This window comes from Rousettus aegyptiacus, unplaced genomic scaffold (genome assembly GCF_014176215.1).
Source record: "Rousettus aegyptiacus isolate mRouAeg1 unplaced genomic scaffold, mRouAeg1.p scaffold_m13_p_6, whole genome shotgun sequence".
NCBI lineage: Eukaryota > Metazoa > Chordata > Mammalia > Chiroptera > Pteropodidae > Rousettus > Rousettus aegyptiacus.
Window position 1 is genome coordinate 80,866,153 of NW_023416309.1, and position 18,591 is coordinate 80,884,743.

Sequence of the window (18,591 nt, forward strand, 5' to 3'; positions counted from 1 at the left end):
CTACAGTGGTGAATGCATGCCATTATACATTTGTAAAAACTCATAAAATATACACCACTAAGAGTAAACCCTAATGGAAACTACGTACTTTGGGTGATAATGATGTGTCCATGTAGCTTCATCATTGTAACAAATGTATAACTCTGGTTCAGGATGTTCATAGTGGGGGAAGCTGTGCAGGATTTGTGAGTTTATGGGAACTCTGTACTTTCTGCTCAGTTTTGCTGTTAACCTGAAATTGCTCTAAAAAAAGAAAAGTCTATTTAAAACAAAAACAAAAATAAGAGAAAATAAAATAAAATAAAGCTGATTATAAACCATGATTAAATGGACAATATCCCAAGAATGCAAGGTTGGTTCAATATCAAAAAAAATCAATCTATGTTCAACACCTTTTCACAAGAAAAACATTCAACTAACTAGGAATAAAGAGAACTTTCTCAATCTGAAACAGGGTAGCTGCAAAAAGCCACAGCCAACAACACACTTAATAGAAAAAGACTGACTGCCTTTTCCTTAAGGTCAGGAACAAACAAGGATGTCTGCTCTTGCCCCAGACATTAGGGAGGGAAATGAAATAAAAGGCAGCCAGACTGAAAAGGAAAGGTAAAACTATCTATCTGCAGACAGCATGATCCTGTATATGGGAAGTTCCAAAAAACTATTAGAACTAATAAAACAAGTTCAACCAGGTTGCAGGGCAAGATCAATATACAAAAATCAACTGTATACACAAGCAATGAGCACTCCAAAAATGAAATTAAGAAACCAATTCCAATTACAGTATCATTAAAAACAATAAAATACTTAGGAATAAACTTAAAAAGTGTAAAATATACTCTGAAACTACAAAATTTTTAAAAGAAATTAAAGGTCTAAATAAATGGAAAAACATCCTATGCTCATGGACTGAAATACAGTGTTGTTCAGATGACACTACTCCCCACACTGATTTACAGATTCAATGCAATCCCTCTCAAAATTCCTTCAGGGTTTTTGGGTTTTTTCTTCAGAAACTGGCAAGCTGATCCTAAAGTTCATATGAAACTCTTGACCCAGAATAGCCAGGACAATCTTTAAAAAGAATGAAATAGGAAGATCCACATTTTCCTGTTTCACAACTTATACAAAGTTATGGTAATCAACAGTGTGGTAAGGAGAGATATACAAAATCAATGGAACAGAAGTGAGAATCCAGTAATAAACTATTACATTTATGATCAACTGATTTTCAACAAGGATACCAAGACCATTCGACTGAGAACTAATAGTAGTCTTTTCAACAAATTGTGATGGGACAACCGAATATCCACCACAAGCAAAGAATGAAGTTGAACCCCTATCTAATACCATACAAAAATTAACTCAAAACAGATCCTAAACCTAAATGTAAGAGCTAAAATTATAAAACTCTTAGAAGAAAGTATATGTATAAATCTTCATAATTCTAGATTAGACAAATCCCTTTTAAATGTAATATTGAAAGCGCAAGCAACAACCAAAAAAAAACAAATAAACTGAACTTCACAGAAATTAAACTTTTTTGCTTCAAAGGACATCATCGAGAAAGTGAAAAAACAAGCCGGAGAATGGGAGACTCACTATTTGCAAATCATGTATCTAATAGGGAATGGTATCTAGAATACATAATAAATTTAATAACTCAACAACAAAAAGACAACCCAATTTAAAAACAAGCCAAAGACCTGAATAGACATTTCTCCAAAGAAGATATACAAATTGCCAATAAATGCATGAAAATATGCTCACATTAGTCATTAGGGAAACTCAAATTGAAACCATAATGAGGTATCATTTTGCATCTACTAGGATACCTATAATTAAGAAGACAAATCATAAGTGTTGACAGGAATATGGAGAAATTGGAACCCTCATATTGCTGATGAGAATGTAAGATGATTCAGTCACTGTGGAAATCAGTTTTGTAGTTTCTCAAAAAGTTAAAATTATCAGATGCTAGACGACCCAGTAATTCCACTCCTAGGTATATACCCAAGAGAAATAAAAACATATGTTCACATAAAACTTATACATCCATATTCCTAAGCAGTATTATTAAAAATAGCCAAAAAATGAAAACAATTCTAATATCTAACAACTGATGAATGAATACACAAAATGTGGTATATCCATACAATGAAACATTATGCAGGCATAAAAAGAGATGAAGTAATGATATATGCTACAACATGAATGAACCTTGAAAACATGCTGAGTTAAATAAGTCAGTCGAAAAAGACCACATATTGTATGATTCTATTTACATGAAATGTCCAGAATAGGCAAATTTATAGAGACAGAAAATTTAACAGTTACCAGTGGCAAGGGGAATGGGGAATGGTTTGCTAATTGGTATGAGGTTTCTTTCGGTGGTGATGAAAATGCTCTAAAATTAAAATTAAAATTTACTCTGTGAATATATTATGTACCATTGAATTGTACACTCTGAATGGGTCAATTGTATAACATGTGAATTAAATCTCAAGGCCATTTTTTTAAAAAAAAAAAAAAAACAGGTAATAATAAATATAAAATTCAGTATAGTGGCTTTCTCTTGATGGGGAAGTAGGTAGAGAAATGGGGTAGGGAGGTGTTTAAAAGCTTCAACAATGCTGGTTTTATGTTCTATTTCTTTGGCTGGGTTGTGGGATCATGGATACTCTTATTCTTTTTACCTACACCACATATATAAAAGATATGTGATAGAGGTTACAAAGAATAATAAATATTATGTTTTCTTCACTTGTTTAAAGAGCACAGGCCTGGGTAAAAGCCCTATTCTGTCACTTAGCTAGGTAGCCTCAGGAAAGTTACTTAGACCTCCGTGACCTATATAGTTCCCTCTTCTAAAAACAGGGACACCATCATGTACCTCTTTAGGGTTATTCTTTACAATAAAGAAACTCTTAGGGTTTCTTTAAAGTAGAAATTATTATAAAATCTCAAATAAATATCTGCTATACTCTTACCTCACTCAAATAGCCATTACTGGTAGACAACCTTCCAGACTTTTCTGGAGCATATGAGTCACTTTTTTCATACTTTAAGGGGACAATCTTTGACAGTGATTTTCAATTAATAAATCATAAAATCTTTCAAATCTTTCAAAGATAACCACTGCACTGTTCATATCATAGACATTTAGGCTGCTTTCAATATAGGTGTATTATAATTAACAGTGAATGAACATCCCTATAAATATATCTCTGTATCTAAGCTCATTGATTTCTTCAAAGGGTGTGTGCATTTAATTTTAAGAAACTGCTTTCCCAGAAAGTCTCTATCCATCAACACTATCATCAAAAGTTTGAGAGTATTTCACTACATCTGTAATAATTGGGAGAATTATCACTTCTTTTAAAATATTAATCTAGCAGTTTAAAAGTGGTCTTTTACATTTGCATTTCTTTATGAAGTGAGAATCTTAATGTTTTTAAACAAATTTTATTTTTACAAACAGCTCATTCTCAGCTTTGTTTATTTTCAGTTAATTATCTTTATTTCTTATTGATTTTAAGAGTTCTTTAAATGTTAAAGATGTTAACTTTTGTCTTTCATATATGTTACCAATATTTTCCATGAGATTTTGTATTTTCTTTTAGAGTTTTTAGTGGTATATTTTACCAAACACACATCTTAAATTATCACACAACTGATGTTCTTTTCTTGCTTTGAAGGTAATAAGCTCTTTCTCTCTAAGATGATAAAAATAGTTGCCTATATTTCCTTCTTACTTTTTGGCTTTGTTTTTTACATTTAAATCTCTAATCCACTTTTATTTTAGTTTATTTTTGTACATGATGAACAGGGATCTAACTTCATCCCTCCCCACCAATAGCTAAATATCCCAACAAAGACACAAAATAAACCTTTGTGTGTTTGAGCTGATTTATACTGGCTCTAAAGAGACAGTTATATTTTCTGGAATTTCACAAACAGACTGAAACACAGCCATTATTAAAAATTAAATGATAGGAACTTACAACCAAATAAAATATATTTATAACAAAGGTCGTAAATACTCAAAATCATTATTTCCTAATTATTTGATTATAATTTATGCTCTTAGGGTTATTTAACATGTACCATATCTAAATGGTGAAAATACAATTGTGTGCTACTATGTTTCTTTTTCCAATTCAGTGTTTAGTGACTTCCTGTTGGTAGCCTGAAACTGGCCCTTACAAGAATATTTATACCATAGAAATTGGCAAGCCTTACAAACTAGGACTATTTTATTTTTCAGAGACCCTGTTGTTAAACATACACCAGCAAACCACTGAAATAAGCCATTCTTTCCTATTAATTTTAAGAGAATCTCTAGCACATACTAATCTGTCATTTATTCATAAGTTTATAGAACAGAAAAAGGAGCTCAGAATTGTTTTCTGTGCTAGCCTCACAGACTGCTCTGGTAGGTTTGATATGTGAGATGAGACTTCCAACACAGTTCTATTTTTCTAACATGAGATCACAGTACTGCACTGAGAATGTATTTTTCCTAAACAATTCAACAGCATTCTTAACTTAATGTATATTATAGAAGCAGCAGCATAATAAAGGACTATTTTGGGAAATAGCTGATTACTGTATATTATTTTTAGATTAGGGTGCTTTACTCTTAAAAAAAAAATCCATATGCAAGAAAACAAAACACTACTGTGGAGTCATCTAAATACCATTCTAAATGTTCCCTCATAAAAAAATTCCTCCATTGCATGAGGAAGTAGAGATCTACATAATGGCAAGACCTAGTAATAGTACTCTTTTGACAGTCACCACCATGTACAAACTTAGTATTAGCAACTTTCAATTCAACAACAAACAGTTAATAAGTTTCCATTCAGGAGTATATTAGGCTACATAGGCAGAAATGGCTCCAGCCTTTGAAGCTCTCATCATTTTTAGTGGATCAGTGGGTAAAGAATGTGTCGTAAGTGGTTATAAGCACTTGTTTTTATTAGCATTGAAAGGGAAAGAGAGACAGAACAGAGAGACTGATTTTGATATGTCTTCTAAGAATGAGCATCTTACTTCAATAGGGAAAAAAATCAAAGTATAAAAACTAGTTATTTAAAAAGTTTGCCCACTTAGAGAAACAAGCTGATATGTGGTTGGTAACTAGATCTTCGGTATCTACACCAGTTAAACACCACAGTGTCCCTAATTTAATGTCTTTCCTGATGAGGTAAGTCAGTGATTTATATGCAGATACTGATATCAACTGTTTGAAGTAAACAATATCTGTGGCCTATATATTTCCTTAACTGTCACAAGGCATTTAGATTTGAACTCCAGCTACCTCAACCTAGGTGTTTATGTTATGAAACTATGTAATGTAATAGCTAGGTGGACTCAAATAACCCTTTTTTGCAAGTGAACCAAAAGACTCACTTTTAAAGACATGCAGTCAGCTAGTTTCTAGTAAGCATAATATCTCACAGTGTAGTCTAGGGAGCAAACACAGCAGCTGCCCTTTTTATACACACAGTTGTGGCTTGATATACAGAGTGACAATTTCAACCACTTCCAAACACTGATGTTTTAGACTGTGAAATCTATTTCTTAGGGATTTGTGCTATTTATAGAAATAATCATTACCCTTTGGGAAACAATGGCTCATTTACTGAAAATGAGTTTAACAAAGGAATTATTTGCTACTGAAAAATACAGAGCAGTGAATTGGGTGACACAAATACAGCATCATCAGTTCATGTGACTGTATTAGGGTAATTTACTTTTAAAAAACTACAGTAATTTAAAATTTAGCTTCAACAATGTAATATCCTCAATCATGTCTTCTGTCGCAAAATTGTGAAACCAGATCTTAGCTATATTGAAAATGTCCCTTAACTCCCAACCTGAGAGATAAATACCACAAAAGCAGAAAGAAATATTTCCATTTTGCCTGAAGCCTAGTTTTGACTGGTATATGTTTAATTTACACATATGATTCACACTGAATTTCGTTTTAAGTATTAAGAGAATAAATAGCATTCCAAAAGTCACAAGCTTGAAAACTTCCAGTTCCTTCTCTAGTTGGAGAGCTTACAAAACTTACTACATGGAACAATGAGTTGATGCAGTGACGATAAATTTCTAATTTTAAGTCTAAATTTAATCAAAACGCAATTTCAGCAAATTATGTAGAAATAGCCTCAAAGTAGAAAGGCAAAAGTTACAAAATGTTAGACTAGAAGGATGGTTTATGGGTATATCATTGTACAATTATTTCAAATTTTCTGGGGTTTAAGATTTTTCAAAAAATAAAAGGGGGAGGGGCACAAATCCTCAAAGCAGGTACACAACAGAATTACATATACCATGAAAAAACTGAGTTGTTTTCCACCAAAAGCCTTGTACCTTGTGACATTAAATTTTTACCAGAAACGTTAGAGTTACTAGCACACAAAAAGCAACCAAGAAAGTATTCTAAACATTCTATATTTTTTAAATGTATTGTTCCTGGTTTCATTACAGAGTTTTTGTTTTGTGTTTTGCTTTTATAAGAACACTTCCTCCAGTTTCAATGGGCATTAAGTTGGACAGGTATTACTGGTGAAGCAGCAAAAGACAAAAGGTTCTGGCTCAGCGTCCAACCAGCTGTGTGACCTTGAACAAATCTCTTAGCTTCTCTGAGTCTCAATTTTCCCATTTACAAAAGGAGGCAGTTATACTAGATGCATTCTAAAGTATCTTCCAACTCTGTAATTCCTGTCAGAGTTCTAGGCTTCTGAGAATGAAAAAAATACCACTCAAAAAAAAAAAAAAAAAAAAAAAAAACCAAAGGCCGAAATCTACCTTTGTAATGTTAGTTAAACAAACAGGCTACTGAACTGAATTTGTACAATGTAATCATGATCCCAACTCTAATAATATTACAAACACATATACATTCCGGATTTTAAAAATTGGAAAAAAAATATTAGTGGCTATCTGAGTTGTAGGTTACAGCTTTTTTGTATTTTTAAAATTTAAAATATATTATTACTTTGATAATGGAGTGGGAAGAGGGAGTTAAAGAAAAAAACCCTCTTTTCATGTGCTAAAGGAAATTTTACATTTGGAATGTTTTCTAGAATTTGAATGAATTTTTCAAACAGTTGGAGTTAATCAGAAAAAAATCTCTGGTATAATCACATATCTGATACCTGTCAACAGCTGGTTACAAATGCTGGTTATCTGCCTTAAAATTAGTAAGCTTTAACAAGGTGCTATATTTTTTCATTGATACTAAAGATGATAATGATCACAGCTAATATTTGTAGTTCTAATACGTTACCTATATATTGACTCAGTTAATCCTCACAACAACTCTATGAGAGATATACTATTACTATCTCTATTTTACACACGACAACCATAAGGCACACAGGGTTAAAAAATCTGCTGGAGCTAATAAGCAGGCGAGTCAAGATTTAAATGCAGGCAATCTGTCATCAGAGTACAAGCTCTAAACTACTAAACCATACTGTACTTTGTACTTAAAATCTTGTCCTCTTCAGGTCATTCTTTAATGCTTTTGCCTTCAAAATTCTTCTAAACTACTTTTCTTGAAATTAAAAATAAATACATAAGTACTAGGATAAAGTACTGGCCAAACTTTTAACTTGCTGGCTTAAAATTATGATTAATGTCTAATTCATTACTTCAAAGTTACAGGGAGTATAATTTAATCTCCATACATATAACCAGGTAAGTAATATAATATCTGAGGAATTAAATAGGATTAATTACTAAGTTTAATACTGGAATGTCTTAATAAAGGAAGGCACTTTATTGATTGACATTATTTGTTCTCACAAATCTTCTGGGAAAAAAAGCCCCCAAACCAACTGTTGTACCTTTCCAAATTTTCTATTTCAGTGAAAAGATATTTTGAACTGTGTTGCAATTAATTTGTTCAGTTTTTAAAAGGATACGCATCAATATTTATTTTGAACACTGGCTTTAGGACACACCCAGTTAACTTTACAATAATCCTAATTACTAGAACATGCAGAACCTAGGAAAAGGAATGCAGAGGAAGCCAACCAATTAAACATTGTTGAAGGTTCTCACCTAATTCTCAGATAATTCAAACTCAAACCAAGCATGCATACGTGCTTTTTTCTACACAGTACCCACATTACCTGCCAATTTTTATGGCTTCTGGATTACTTTTAATAAAGCTCAAATTTCCCCACATCTGTATTACTAATTTTCTAGCCTGTCAAAGTAAATATAGAAATCAATAGTTTCCTTTTCAAAAATTAAAGAGAGGAAAGTGGAGAAGTAGGGGGAGGGAGAGAGAACTGCACCAGGCTGCCTGTTAACTTAGATGTGCAATGAGACAATCACCCGATAATTACACCCTTTGGGTACTTCTGTACTGGTAAGATAATAAAGTGAAATAAAGTCACCTGGTTTATTTCAATTTACTTACACATTTGCAAATCTGCAGCTCTGTGCCATGGTACATTAAGAAAATTAGCATGTAAGAAAAATCACCTGCTTATGTAAATTGAGGATGGTTTTTATCCAAGCAAAGGAAAAAAAATAGCTGTAATCTGGGTCAAATGACTAATTTTTTATCTATTTGTTCAAGTGTCTCTCTTCACCTTTTCTCTGTAGCTCAGAGCAAGAATTTTAGGTCAAGGAATGGATAAACACAAGTTTCTGTGTTGTCCATTCCCCTGTAAGGAGTTTGCTGCCTGACACTACTGAGCTCTATACCACTTAAATTGAAAACAAGACCAATAACTTTATCTAGATAACAAAGCCACAACACTAAGAGAGGAAAGAAATCAGTGGGGGATAGCTGATCTAACTGGGAAGGAAAGCAAACATGGCAAGGATCAGGTACCAATTTCACTGTCTGCTACTTTAGGTAAACAAAGCTTCAAGGAAAGAAAGTAAAATACTCCAAATACGTCAGGGCAGACAAGACAACATCACTACAGAAAACATTATTCCTGTTTGCTCTGTAAACATACCCAGTCAAGTTCTTCTGAGCCTAAGTTAGATGAATGTGTTCATGGTCATTAATGACTGCCTTCTCAGCATACACTGAGTAATTCATCCCTCCCACTTATAACTGACTTCATCTCCAGGTCCAAGTACCAATGGCATCTCAACTCTTCAGCAGGGCACTCCAACCTCTTTAGGACCTAGCTCTAGCTTGCATCCCCACCCTTATCTCCTAACACCTTCTGCATTGCACTTTGTATTTCAACAACTCCAGCTTCCTGCATGTAGGCTCTGAATTCACTTAGAATGCCCTTCTCCATTAGTTGACTCCATTCTTTAAACTCAGTTTAGGTATTATCTCTTCTAGGAAGCATCCATAACTTCCACAGAAATCCCTCTTCTGTGTTCCCATAATATCCAGGGAATATCTTTATTGCTGCATTTATGGCAATAAATTATAATGATCTATTTACAAATCTCTCTGCCCCCAATAGATCATAATCACCTTTAAATCCCTATAATCCAGCACTGTGCCTAAGAAATAAATGAGTACCATCAATGAGTACTGTAAGAACAAATAAGAATAATATATCTTTAAGTTTTTATTTACTGGTTTCAAATTTTAGTTTTAACTCTCGATCAAGACTCTATGAGGACAGGAATGTGTTATTATTTTTCATACTGTTGACTTAACTGTGTGCTCCTTCAGGACAATATCATAACTTAAACATCTCTATATCCCGGTGCCAAGAACAGTACAGATAATAGCAGAAGCTTGATAGAGGTTTGCAAAATTATTTATAAAATTAAATATACTCATTAGTGTCTATGATCCTGCTGGTCCACAGCAGGTTGACAGAAATACACTGACTAGTGAGTTCCAACAATGTCAAAACCTTCTACTGTCTGATAGTAGAAATGATTCAATTAGCCAAACCAATCCAAACACAGATGTGAAACTGGTTTTAGGTAAAGAGCACCAATCATGATCAATGGCAAACATCCTTGTACACACTGCCTCTATTCACACCCCCTCTATTCACACCTGTGCAATTAACCATTAAAGTTCAGCTCAGTATAGTTTCCCCAGAAGTCATCTTTTCATAATGCCAGAGTGCCAGAATTTTTTCTAATGTCTCTTAGCTAGGTACCTTAAAACTACAGACTAGGTCTATGATGACTTGTCACATGCTTATTGACGGTACTACAACAGCTGCCTCAGGCACTCTGTTACCCCCAAGCAACAACAGGATCAAACTGACAAGCAATATTATGTTAGGAAATCACTGTTGATCTATATTAGATGACCCAATCAACAAATAATTCACTGGAGTATTATGGATGCACAGGGAATTATAAGTAAAACTCAAATATAATTTTATAATGAAAGAACTTCTACCCAATGGCTTCTGTTTCGCTGGATGGCAAATGGAAGTTTCTCTGGTTTTGACAATTTCCATCAAAGATATCAAACCAACATATTAAGGAAACATACAGTACATAAACAGTAAATGCTTGAACTGCTAAGACATCAACAACTCTAATAAAAACCACCAAGAATAGCCATTCAATTTCACAATATTGAAAGTCACTGACAACTCTAATGCTCCAAGTTGTGAAGATAACGAAATATTCCAGTACTCTATCAGAGTGCTATGTATGCCCTTTTATATCAAGGAATAGCATTACTTCAGTCGTCTGTTTTAAGGATAAAACCCCAGAACTTAGATTCAAACATACTCAGTTAATCCATTTTGCAAATATTCTTCTAGTATAGCGTATGAGAGAGAACTCTATCTGTCCCATTTCTTTTTCAAGACATGCACCAGTGGCTCTAAGTGATGGCTAAAAAAGCTGCATGTAATTTTGAGGGATATTGTTTTAACTTGTTTGAAAGGGCAATTCTTTCTGAAAATCTTTTAATAAAAAATATTTGTATTTTTTTCTTCAAAACTGATATTCAATAATATAATGCAAAATTTATCTGTAAGAATAAAACAAGTTTCTTCTATTCTGTTGTGGTTTACTTTTGGTTTTTAAATATAATTTGAGTAATCTTGTCAGGAACCTAAGCACAAAATGACCTCTAATGTTACAGGCTATGGCATTTCCATCATCAAAAAACCAGCTCCATACAGTTAGATTCCGTTACTAATATTCTCTCTTTGCTTTCTCTACTTTATGACCATGAACCCGCAGTTTCTAAAAGTACATTTGTAGTTAAAATTAACAATATAGGTTTCCACATTTCTAGTTTCACACGAATGCTTTGTTATGTCTAGAAGAGCAATCGTTTCCTTTTTTATGGTGCAGGCTCTGCTTCTTCAAAGCTCTTTTCACAAAGCAGACCCCCCCAAAGAATCCAGCTGTGGCTGTTAATCTTAGCCAATAGAGAAACTTCTTAATACTAAAGATTCTTAACCTGTAAAACACAGTTAATAACAGAGTACACTTTATTATACTATTGTTTCTGACCCAACTAACTTCAGGATTTTCCCCAAACGTATCCCGAAAGCATTCCCAATTTTTCTAAATTATAGTTTGCTATTTGACGAGTAAGAGAATCGGAGAAAAAAATCAGAAAAAAAAATGCCTCTAATTTTCACAAGATGAGCAAGCTAGACAATCTTTGCCATACATAAGAATTTACACTGAATAATTTTTCATTAAATTGCACATATTGCCCCACCTCACTGGGATCTTGCTTAGCAATCCACACTTTTTCATCCAAACACAAGTAAAATGAATTTCCACTAAAGCTGAACTTTGACAATAAGGATGTCCTTTATTTGTTACATCCTGAGAAGAAAAAATTAATTTCCTTCCCAGTATGTAAATACATAATACTTTTAAAACAGTGTAAATGATTTAACTAGAACACCTACCAAGTCCATAGAAACATGTATATGATACATTTTTATGTGTTTGTTTTTTAATTAATTGAGACAACAGGACATAATACTTTCTTCCTGATGCTAAATTCAACCTTCCTTATCTCCCTGGCATATAGCACAACTAAGCGGACACTCTATGGTATTTGAAGTCATGCCTCCTAAAATAGTTTGCATGTTGATTTCACCTACTTAATCTGACCATATATGAAACCACTTCTACACACATTTATCAATCATTTGATTTTTCTACCAACAATAAGTATAATAAAACAGCTAACCTGTATTGCATGCTTACTGTGTGCTAGACTGTGTACTCATTGGTTTACAAGGATTACCTCATCTAATCCTCACACCAATCCTATGAGATAGATGCTATTATTATCCTCATTTTAAAGATGAGGAATAAAAAGATTAAAAATTTATCAAGATCACACATCTAGTAGTAACTAAGCATCATTAGTGATGCTAAAGGTTTGAAAGATTTAAATAAAAGCCTTCTAAAGGTATTGGAATAAAATTAAAAGTTCAACTTTACTTAGAGTACGAAAGTACCAGACCAAATGAACTTCAGGATCTTTATCTTTCAATTAATCAGACTTGTAAAAAACCAAAACACTAATTTTATAGAGTGAAAACTTTACTCAGACTCACTATTACATTCAGAGAAGAAAAAAATTAATTTCCTACCCAGTATGTAAATCCATAATATTTTCTAAAACAGTGTTAAATGATCTGACTAGAACACCTACCAAGTCCATACAATCATGTATATGATACATTTTTAAATAAAATATGTACCATTAATTCGATCTATGATATTTCAGGTGGCCAATGCCAAAATTGCCTGGGTGTAGCAGTCTTCAAACCTCTTTCACATGGTAAACTTCCTCCAACTCTCAAAAGTAAACACCTACTAAGATCCTGAAGCCTTATACTGTAATACTCTTTGTCCCAGAGTTGTCAGACCTTTAAGCACAACATACTCACTGTCCTCTGGCAAAGATGAACTACGGACAAAAAACTATTTATAATATCCTCACCAAATGGCTAAGGTCTCTGTTTGTGAGTTGTTTTGTGTTTTGGTTTTGCATAATGAAAATGACCATATGGGTATTTGGAAGCCTTGACATCTGATAAAGAAGGTCAAATTATATATGATGCTTTGAAAACTCATGAACAATATTCTATCGTTTGCAATGAATGTATCTCAGGCTACCCCATGATCATATTACCAGGTAAACTGGAACCCTTACTGAGATAAAATACAGCAGACAGTTGTTAATGAAACCTTAATTGAACTGTCAAAGCACCATCTTTACCAACAAGCTAATAGGTAATTCACTACTTTTACACAACTGTCCAATAGTGATGTTATTCCAGTAGTTAAATTCAGCAGAGAGAGATATCAAGCCCAGCAGACTAAATTGTTCAGTGATAAATTTGAATGGTAAAATGCTTTATCATTTCTACAAATATCTTTCCTTGTCTACATAGAGGAACAACAATATCCCTCAAAATTACATGCAACATTTTTAGCCATCAGGTAGTAACTGGGTGCATGACCAGAAAACGACATGAGAGCAGATATAAAGTTTCCTTTCCTATGATATGTCAGAAGAAAAATACTTGCAAAATGCATTAAATATATTTAAATCTAAATGAATCTTATAATGCCCAGCAGGCATACGGTGCTTTGAATCTAATGACGTATCATTAGGAAATTATTTTTATGTTCCATTTTAATCATTTTAGAAAACAGTTATTTCTACCAGGTGCTTTCTAAATTAAAAAGAAAATTTCTGGTTGAGTTGGTCAAAGGTAAAAAACATCACTAATATCTTTAGTTTGGGTTTCAGAATGCAAGTGCAATTCACTGTGGTTTGGTGTTCAAATCTCTAGTTTTAATAATCTTACTCAGTTCATATAGCAGTTAAATTCCAAATACAATAAGCAATTCAGACAGCAAGTCATCAATATGTAAATATAAAAATAGAAAAGCATTTGCATACTAAAACACACACCTGGAACTCCTCTTTTTTTTTCATACCAAATTGTATTTCACCTGTAACAGCTGATAAAAATGCTCAATGCAACTACCTAGAAAAACCTGGCTAAAGAACAAAGAAGTACCTGACCAGATCAAGTAACCAAGCAGCAAGGATGCCACAGCACTGTGTTAAGTACTGGAAAGAAAAAGCAGTACTCTAGTAGACCACAGTCTACTAGAATGGAGACATTTATAGTCCTTACCCTCAAGGAGCTTACAAATGTAGTCAGTGAGACAGGCAAACACAAAACAACTGGTGTACTATAACAGAAGATGGTGCATAGAAGGAGGTACTTCAGGTATATGGAATAAACTCCATAAGTGGTAGAAGGGGTCAATCAATGAAAGTATCTAGATGACTTCAAATCAAACACATTCAGATTTTCATATCGGTAATTCAGAACATCCACTACCAGAATGTTCACGGTAGATGTTTCAGCACTCCAGCTCTCTACCTCCCTCCTTTTAAAAAGAAAAAGTTTTCCCTTAACACAAAGTTTAAGTTAAAACTTCCACAAGTCACATCACCATTTGAAAAAAAATGTAGGTAACACCTTTAGAGTATAGTCAAGAATGCTGCAACCTATTTCCCTGTCAGTATTTCTAGTCTAAAAAAGCAAAGAGGCAAAGTACTAAAATGAAAGAGCATCCAGGTCTAAGAAAATCCACACAAATTCTCAATAAGTCAGTGACAAAATTTAAAGCAAGGAACAACCTTTTTCCTGTCAACGCTCACCCCACTCCCCTTAGCCACCCACCCCCAAGCTTTGAAACCCTCAGGGTCAGGCGAGGAATGGAAGTTCACAGTGTAAATGCTAAGGACAAAATATGGAAGGGAAGAGAGGAAGGCAGGAACAAGCAGGTCCCTGAGCAGAGCAACTGAAGATGCATCATTGCCGGCTATACCTTCCCACCAGGAACTTCACACACCTTGAAGGGAGCACTATAGCAGCAACCTCCTGGAAGAACTAGCCTAGATTAGAAAATCTGAAATATATACCAAGACGGCCAGATATAATGCAAAAGTGATACTCATCTAGTATAACCTGAAAAACAATGACAAATGGAGATATTTACCAGGCTAATTTCAAAGAATTCATTCATTTTCCTGTAGTGATGGGGGCTTTTCTAGACATTAACAAGAAACCCATTTTTGAATGCACTCAAAACATCAATTCATCTATCCACACCAGAATACTTAATCCTTGGTGAAAAAAATCAGTTCACTCGAGTTTTGATGGTAATAGAATCCTTCAATGATAAATACATCTTATTATACACTACTAATCTTCCTAGGAAGGGACAATAGACAAAATGTTGCATTTAATGTTGCTCTTAGACTTTAAAAATTTTGTAGTACTGGCAAAAGTAGAATAATTTCAAATATTTAAAAAGTATACTTCCTACTTCAGCAACCAACCAAGGGATAACAGTAACTTAAGAGACACTAAATGACACTAAAACATTACACGGAATGTGGGCCACTGCATAGCTACAGTCTACTGACCTCATTTGTGGTACTCATGTGTGATGCTATATTTAATACATTCTTATCAAAAGGCTAAAGCTACATACTTCCCAATTGTAACTTTATGGTTTAAAATAAACCACTCAAGAAATGACTTACTTGGTTCAACTATGAACCCTATCTTCTTTCACAAATTGAGGACTGAAAAGACAGAAGGGACAGCACAATAGTAATGCAAAATACATCTCAATGACAAGAAGATTAAAAGGAATCAAGTTTGGGTCAGTTGTGACATTTGCTACAAGTGGGCAACTGATTCCAACTAAAACATAAGAGATGACTAAGATCTTGCAGGAATAAGTGTTTCACACATTTATCTATCCTACAGTCAGTGGTTTGCTTAGGTTCTAGACAAAAAGTTTAGTAGACAGCAAACTTATGTGTGTTACTCATCAGAGGGTTCTCCACCAAAATTTGCCAGAACTCAAAAGCCTAAGCCTACATAGCCAATGTATTAGGCCTCGTTATCATGTAAGTAAGGGTGTCATCTCACAGTTGAGTGGAGAAGCTTTCCCCACTTTAGTCAACATGGAGAAAACCATGAGATGACTCGCCCAATCACAACCATGAGAAGAAACCAGAAGTTGTGTTTTGTTTTTGATACTTACCAGACAACACCAAAGGCTCCATATCCAATAGGTCTATCCGGCTCAATATCCAGCTGCTGTTGTGGATGATGCGAGTGCTGATGATGGTGCGCCTTAACTGTAGCAGCTGCGGCAGCCTGTACCTGAGCTGGGGCTGCTGCAGCTGGTCCAGGAGCCTGACCCGGTGCCGGTGATGGGAAATATGGCTGTTGTTGCCCAGGGTTTAACATGGCTGCAGCTGCGGCCGCTGCTGCGGCTGCCGCAGCTGCCGAAGAGGTATGCTGCTGTACAGGGTGTACAGCGGCAGCCGACCCCGGATGAAGATGGTGTTGAGGGTGGTGGTGGTGGTGAAGGTGAGGAGGAGGGAGGTGTGGAAGGTGGTGGTGATGGTGGTGGTGGTGACCTGCTGCTGCTGCAGATGTACCGCCATTGTAAGCCGCCATCATTTTTGCGTTGGCTCTTGCGCCACAAAGAGACATTCAAAAAAAATGCTCTTTGATTGGAAAGCAAACTGGGTCAAGCTGTCATTTGGCCATTTAAAAATGAAGAGAAACCACTCACTCCACCTCCAAAAACATGGAGCGTAACTGGCTTTATGTCTTCATCAGTCAATCCAAACAAGTTAGAGGATCTTGGTGTTTAAATTTGGGGTGTGCGTGTGTGGTAGGGTATATGGGTTGCCAAAAAAATAAAACGAAAAAGAAAAAAGGAAAAAGGGACCCCTTCCCCCCAGGTTTCCTGCCACAAGTGATTACTAAAACTCCATCCTTAATTTGGGGGAGGTTCCAACTTTGAATGTGGGAATAAAGGCCAAACCTCCCGACCCCCTGAACTCCACACGCAAAAAGGATCAGGTAACACACCACCCTTGGAATCTTGTAAGAGGGTTGACTCATCTACCCCTTCCATTCCCACATCCTTTTCTAAACACTACCACCTCCTCAAAAATACAATTTAAAAAAATTCCAACCAACCCAAATTAAAAAGATGGGGGGAAATTTTCTGGGAAACCAGCTCCCCCCCCCCTCGAACTCTCAGGCCTCCCTACATCTCCCCCTACTCCTGCTCAGGCTGACCTGATTGGAAGGGGGGGGGGGGGGCGGGGAGGGAGGTTGAGTACTAAACTTTCCCGAACAGAAAAGAGCCAGGGAAGGAGGCAGGAGCGACAGAGCGAGCAGAGGAGGAGACAGGGCAGGACAGAGAGGAGAAAGAGAACCGGGGCAAAGTGAAGGTAAGGAGGTACAGGGAGGAATGAAAGAGAGGTGGGCAGCAGTCGGACGGTCAGACAGAGGGAACCGCCCTGGGATGAGGTTAGGATCCCGGGGCCAAAAAATAGCAGCCCCGGGAGGAGGGCGGGGTGCAGTCGGAACCGGGCTGACTCCTACCCCCGCCGCCGGCGGCTTCTGCTAGAAGGGTTGGGGGGGAGAGCGGGTGGGTCCCCCCTGCACGACGGCCCCCGCTGGGCTCAAGGCTGCTCCGTCTCCCCCCTCCCCCCCACCCAGCTTCCGTCCTCGCGGCCGCTTTCTCCTTAGTCGCTGCGGCCGTTTTCTCTTCAGCCGCCGCCTCCTCAGGCGCCGGTGCCGCCGCGGCCGGACTCACCTCCCCTAGCAAAGCCGGATAGAGCGGAGCCAGCGGCGGACACGCGCAACCAGCCGCCGAGGCCCCGCCCCCGCCTCACACTAACCGGCTGCCCTAGCCAATCCACGCCCACCTGTCCGCATCCGCCTCCAATCCTGGACCGGGAGCTTCAGACAGGCGCACTGTTCGGCCAGTGGCGACAAGGTGTGGGTCTCTTGGGGAAATCCCGCCCCCAATCCGGGATGGGCAGACAAAAAGACCAATCAAAAGACAGAGTTTGGCCTGACCGACAAGGCTAAAAGCGAATTAAAAACCAAAGATCTCCGTGACATTTTCTTTCGCCTCTCTCCTCTTTTCTTTTTCTTCTTTTATTTTTTTGGCAGGAGCAGGAAGCTGCGTGATAATCCCGCCTGCAAGAGCTGGAAGAGAGGGTGGAATGAAAGAACCAATCATGAGCCGGAAGCCGAGACCAGAGCAACAAATCCTTGGCTTGAAGATGATGTGGGTTGGGATTGTGGCCAGATAGACACTTGATTTGACAAATGGAAAAAAAGGTTGATCGCAGGCCCACCCTTTAGATCTCCTATAGGTTAGGATTTTGAGAACTCGCTGTCATATCAGCGACGACCTCTTCAGGGGGCGGACCCAAAAGGGGGCGTGGCCCGAAGAAAGGGGCGGGGCCGAGACTACGAAGGCGGAGTCGAAATCTCTGGTCCAATGACGGGAGCCCTCTTCTATCCCTTTTAAAGGCATAAGGTGTGAAGAGCTAGGAGGCGATAAAAGGGATGTCGAGCTTTAGAGACTCGAGGTCCAAGGTTACTCAACACCACAGTCCCAGAAGAAACTCAGAAGACTGCAGTCCTCCGTGGCTAATCCTGATCTTGGCAATAAGAAGAGTTATCTCCAGCATTCACAGCTCCACCCTCGATGTAAGGCTGTTGATACAAATAAAAATTAAAACAACAAAAATAATAAACTTAACCACAA

The 18,591-nt window shown here is 36.5% G+C and overlaps 2 protein-coding genes across 2 annotated transcripts in view; one reads left to right on the forward strand and one right to left on the reverse strand.

The window, feature by feature from the left end:
- Positions 1-17,679, reverse strand: part of NLK (nemo like kinase) — a 129,967-nt gene extending 112,288 nt beyond the window's left edge. Inside the window, exon 1 of the mRNA XM_016119155.2 lies at positions 16,048-17,679. Within this exon, the coding sequence (XP_015974641.1) occupies positions 16,048-16,505 (458 nt within the window). The 5' untranslated portion in view covers positions 16,506-17,679. The remainder of the gene's footprint in view (positions 1-16,047) is intronic.
- LOC118603927 (proline-rich receptor-like protein kinase PERK9) lies at positions 16,603-18,591 on the forward strand. The gene is made up of 4 exons (XM_036223342.1): positions 16,603-16,647; positions 17,559-17,808; positions 17,988-18,105; positions 18,354-18,591. The coding sequence occupies exons 1-4, from the start codon at positions 16,603-16,605 to the stop codon at positions 18,364-18,366; spliced, it is 426 nt and encodes a 141-aa protein (XP_036079235.1). The 3' UTR covers positions 18,367-18,591.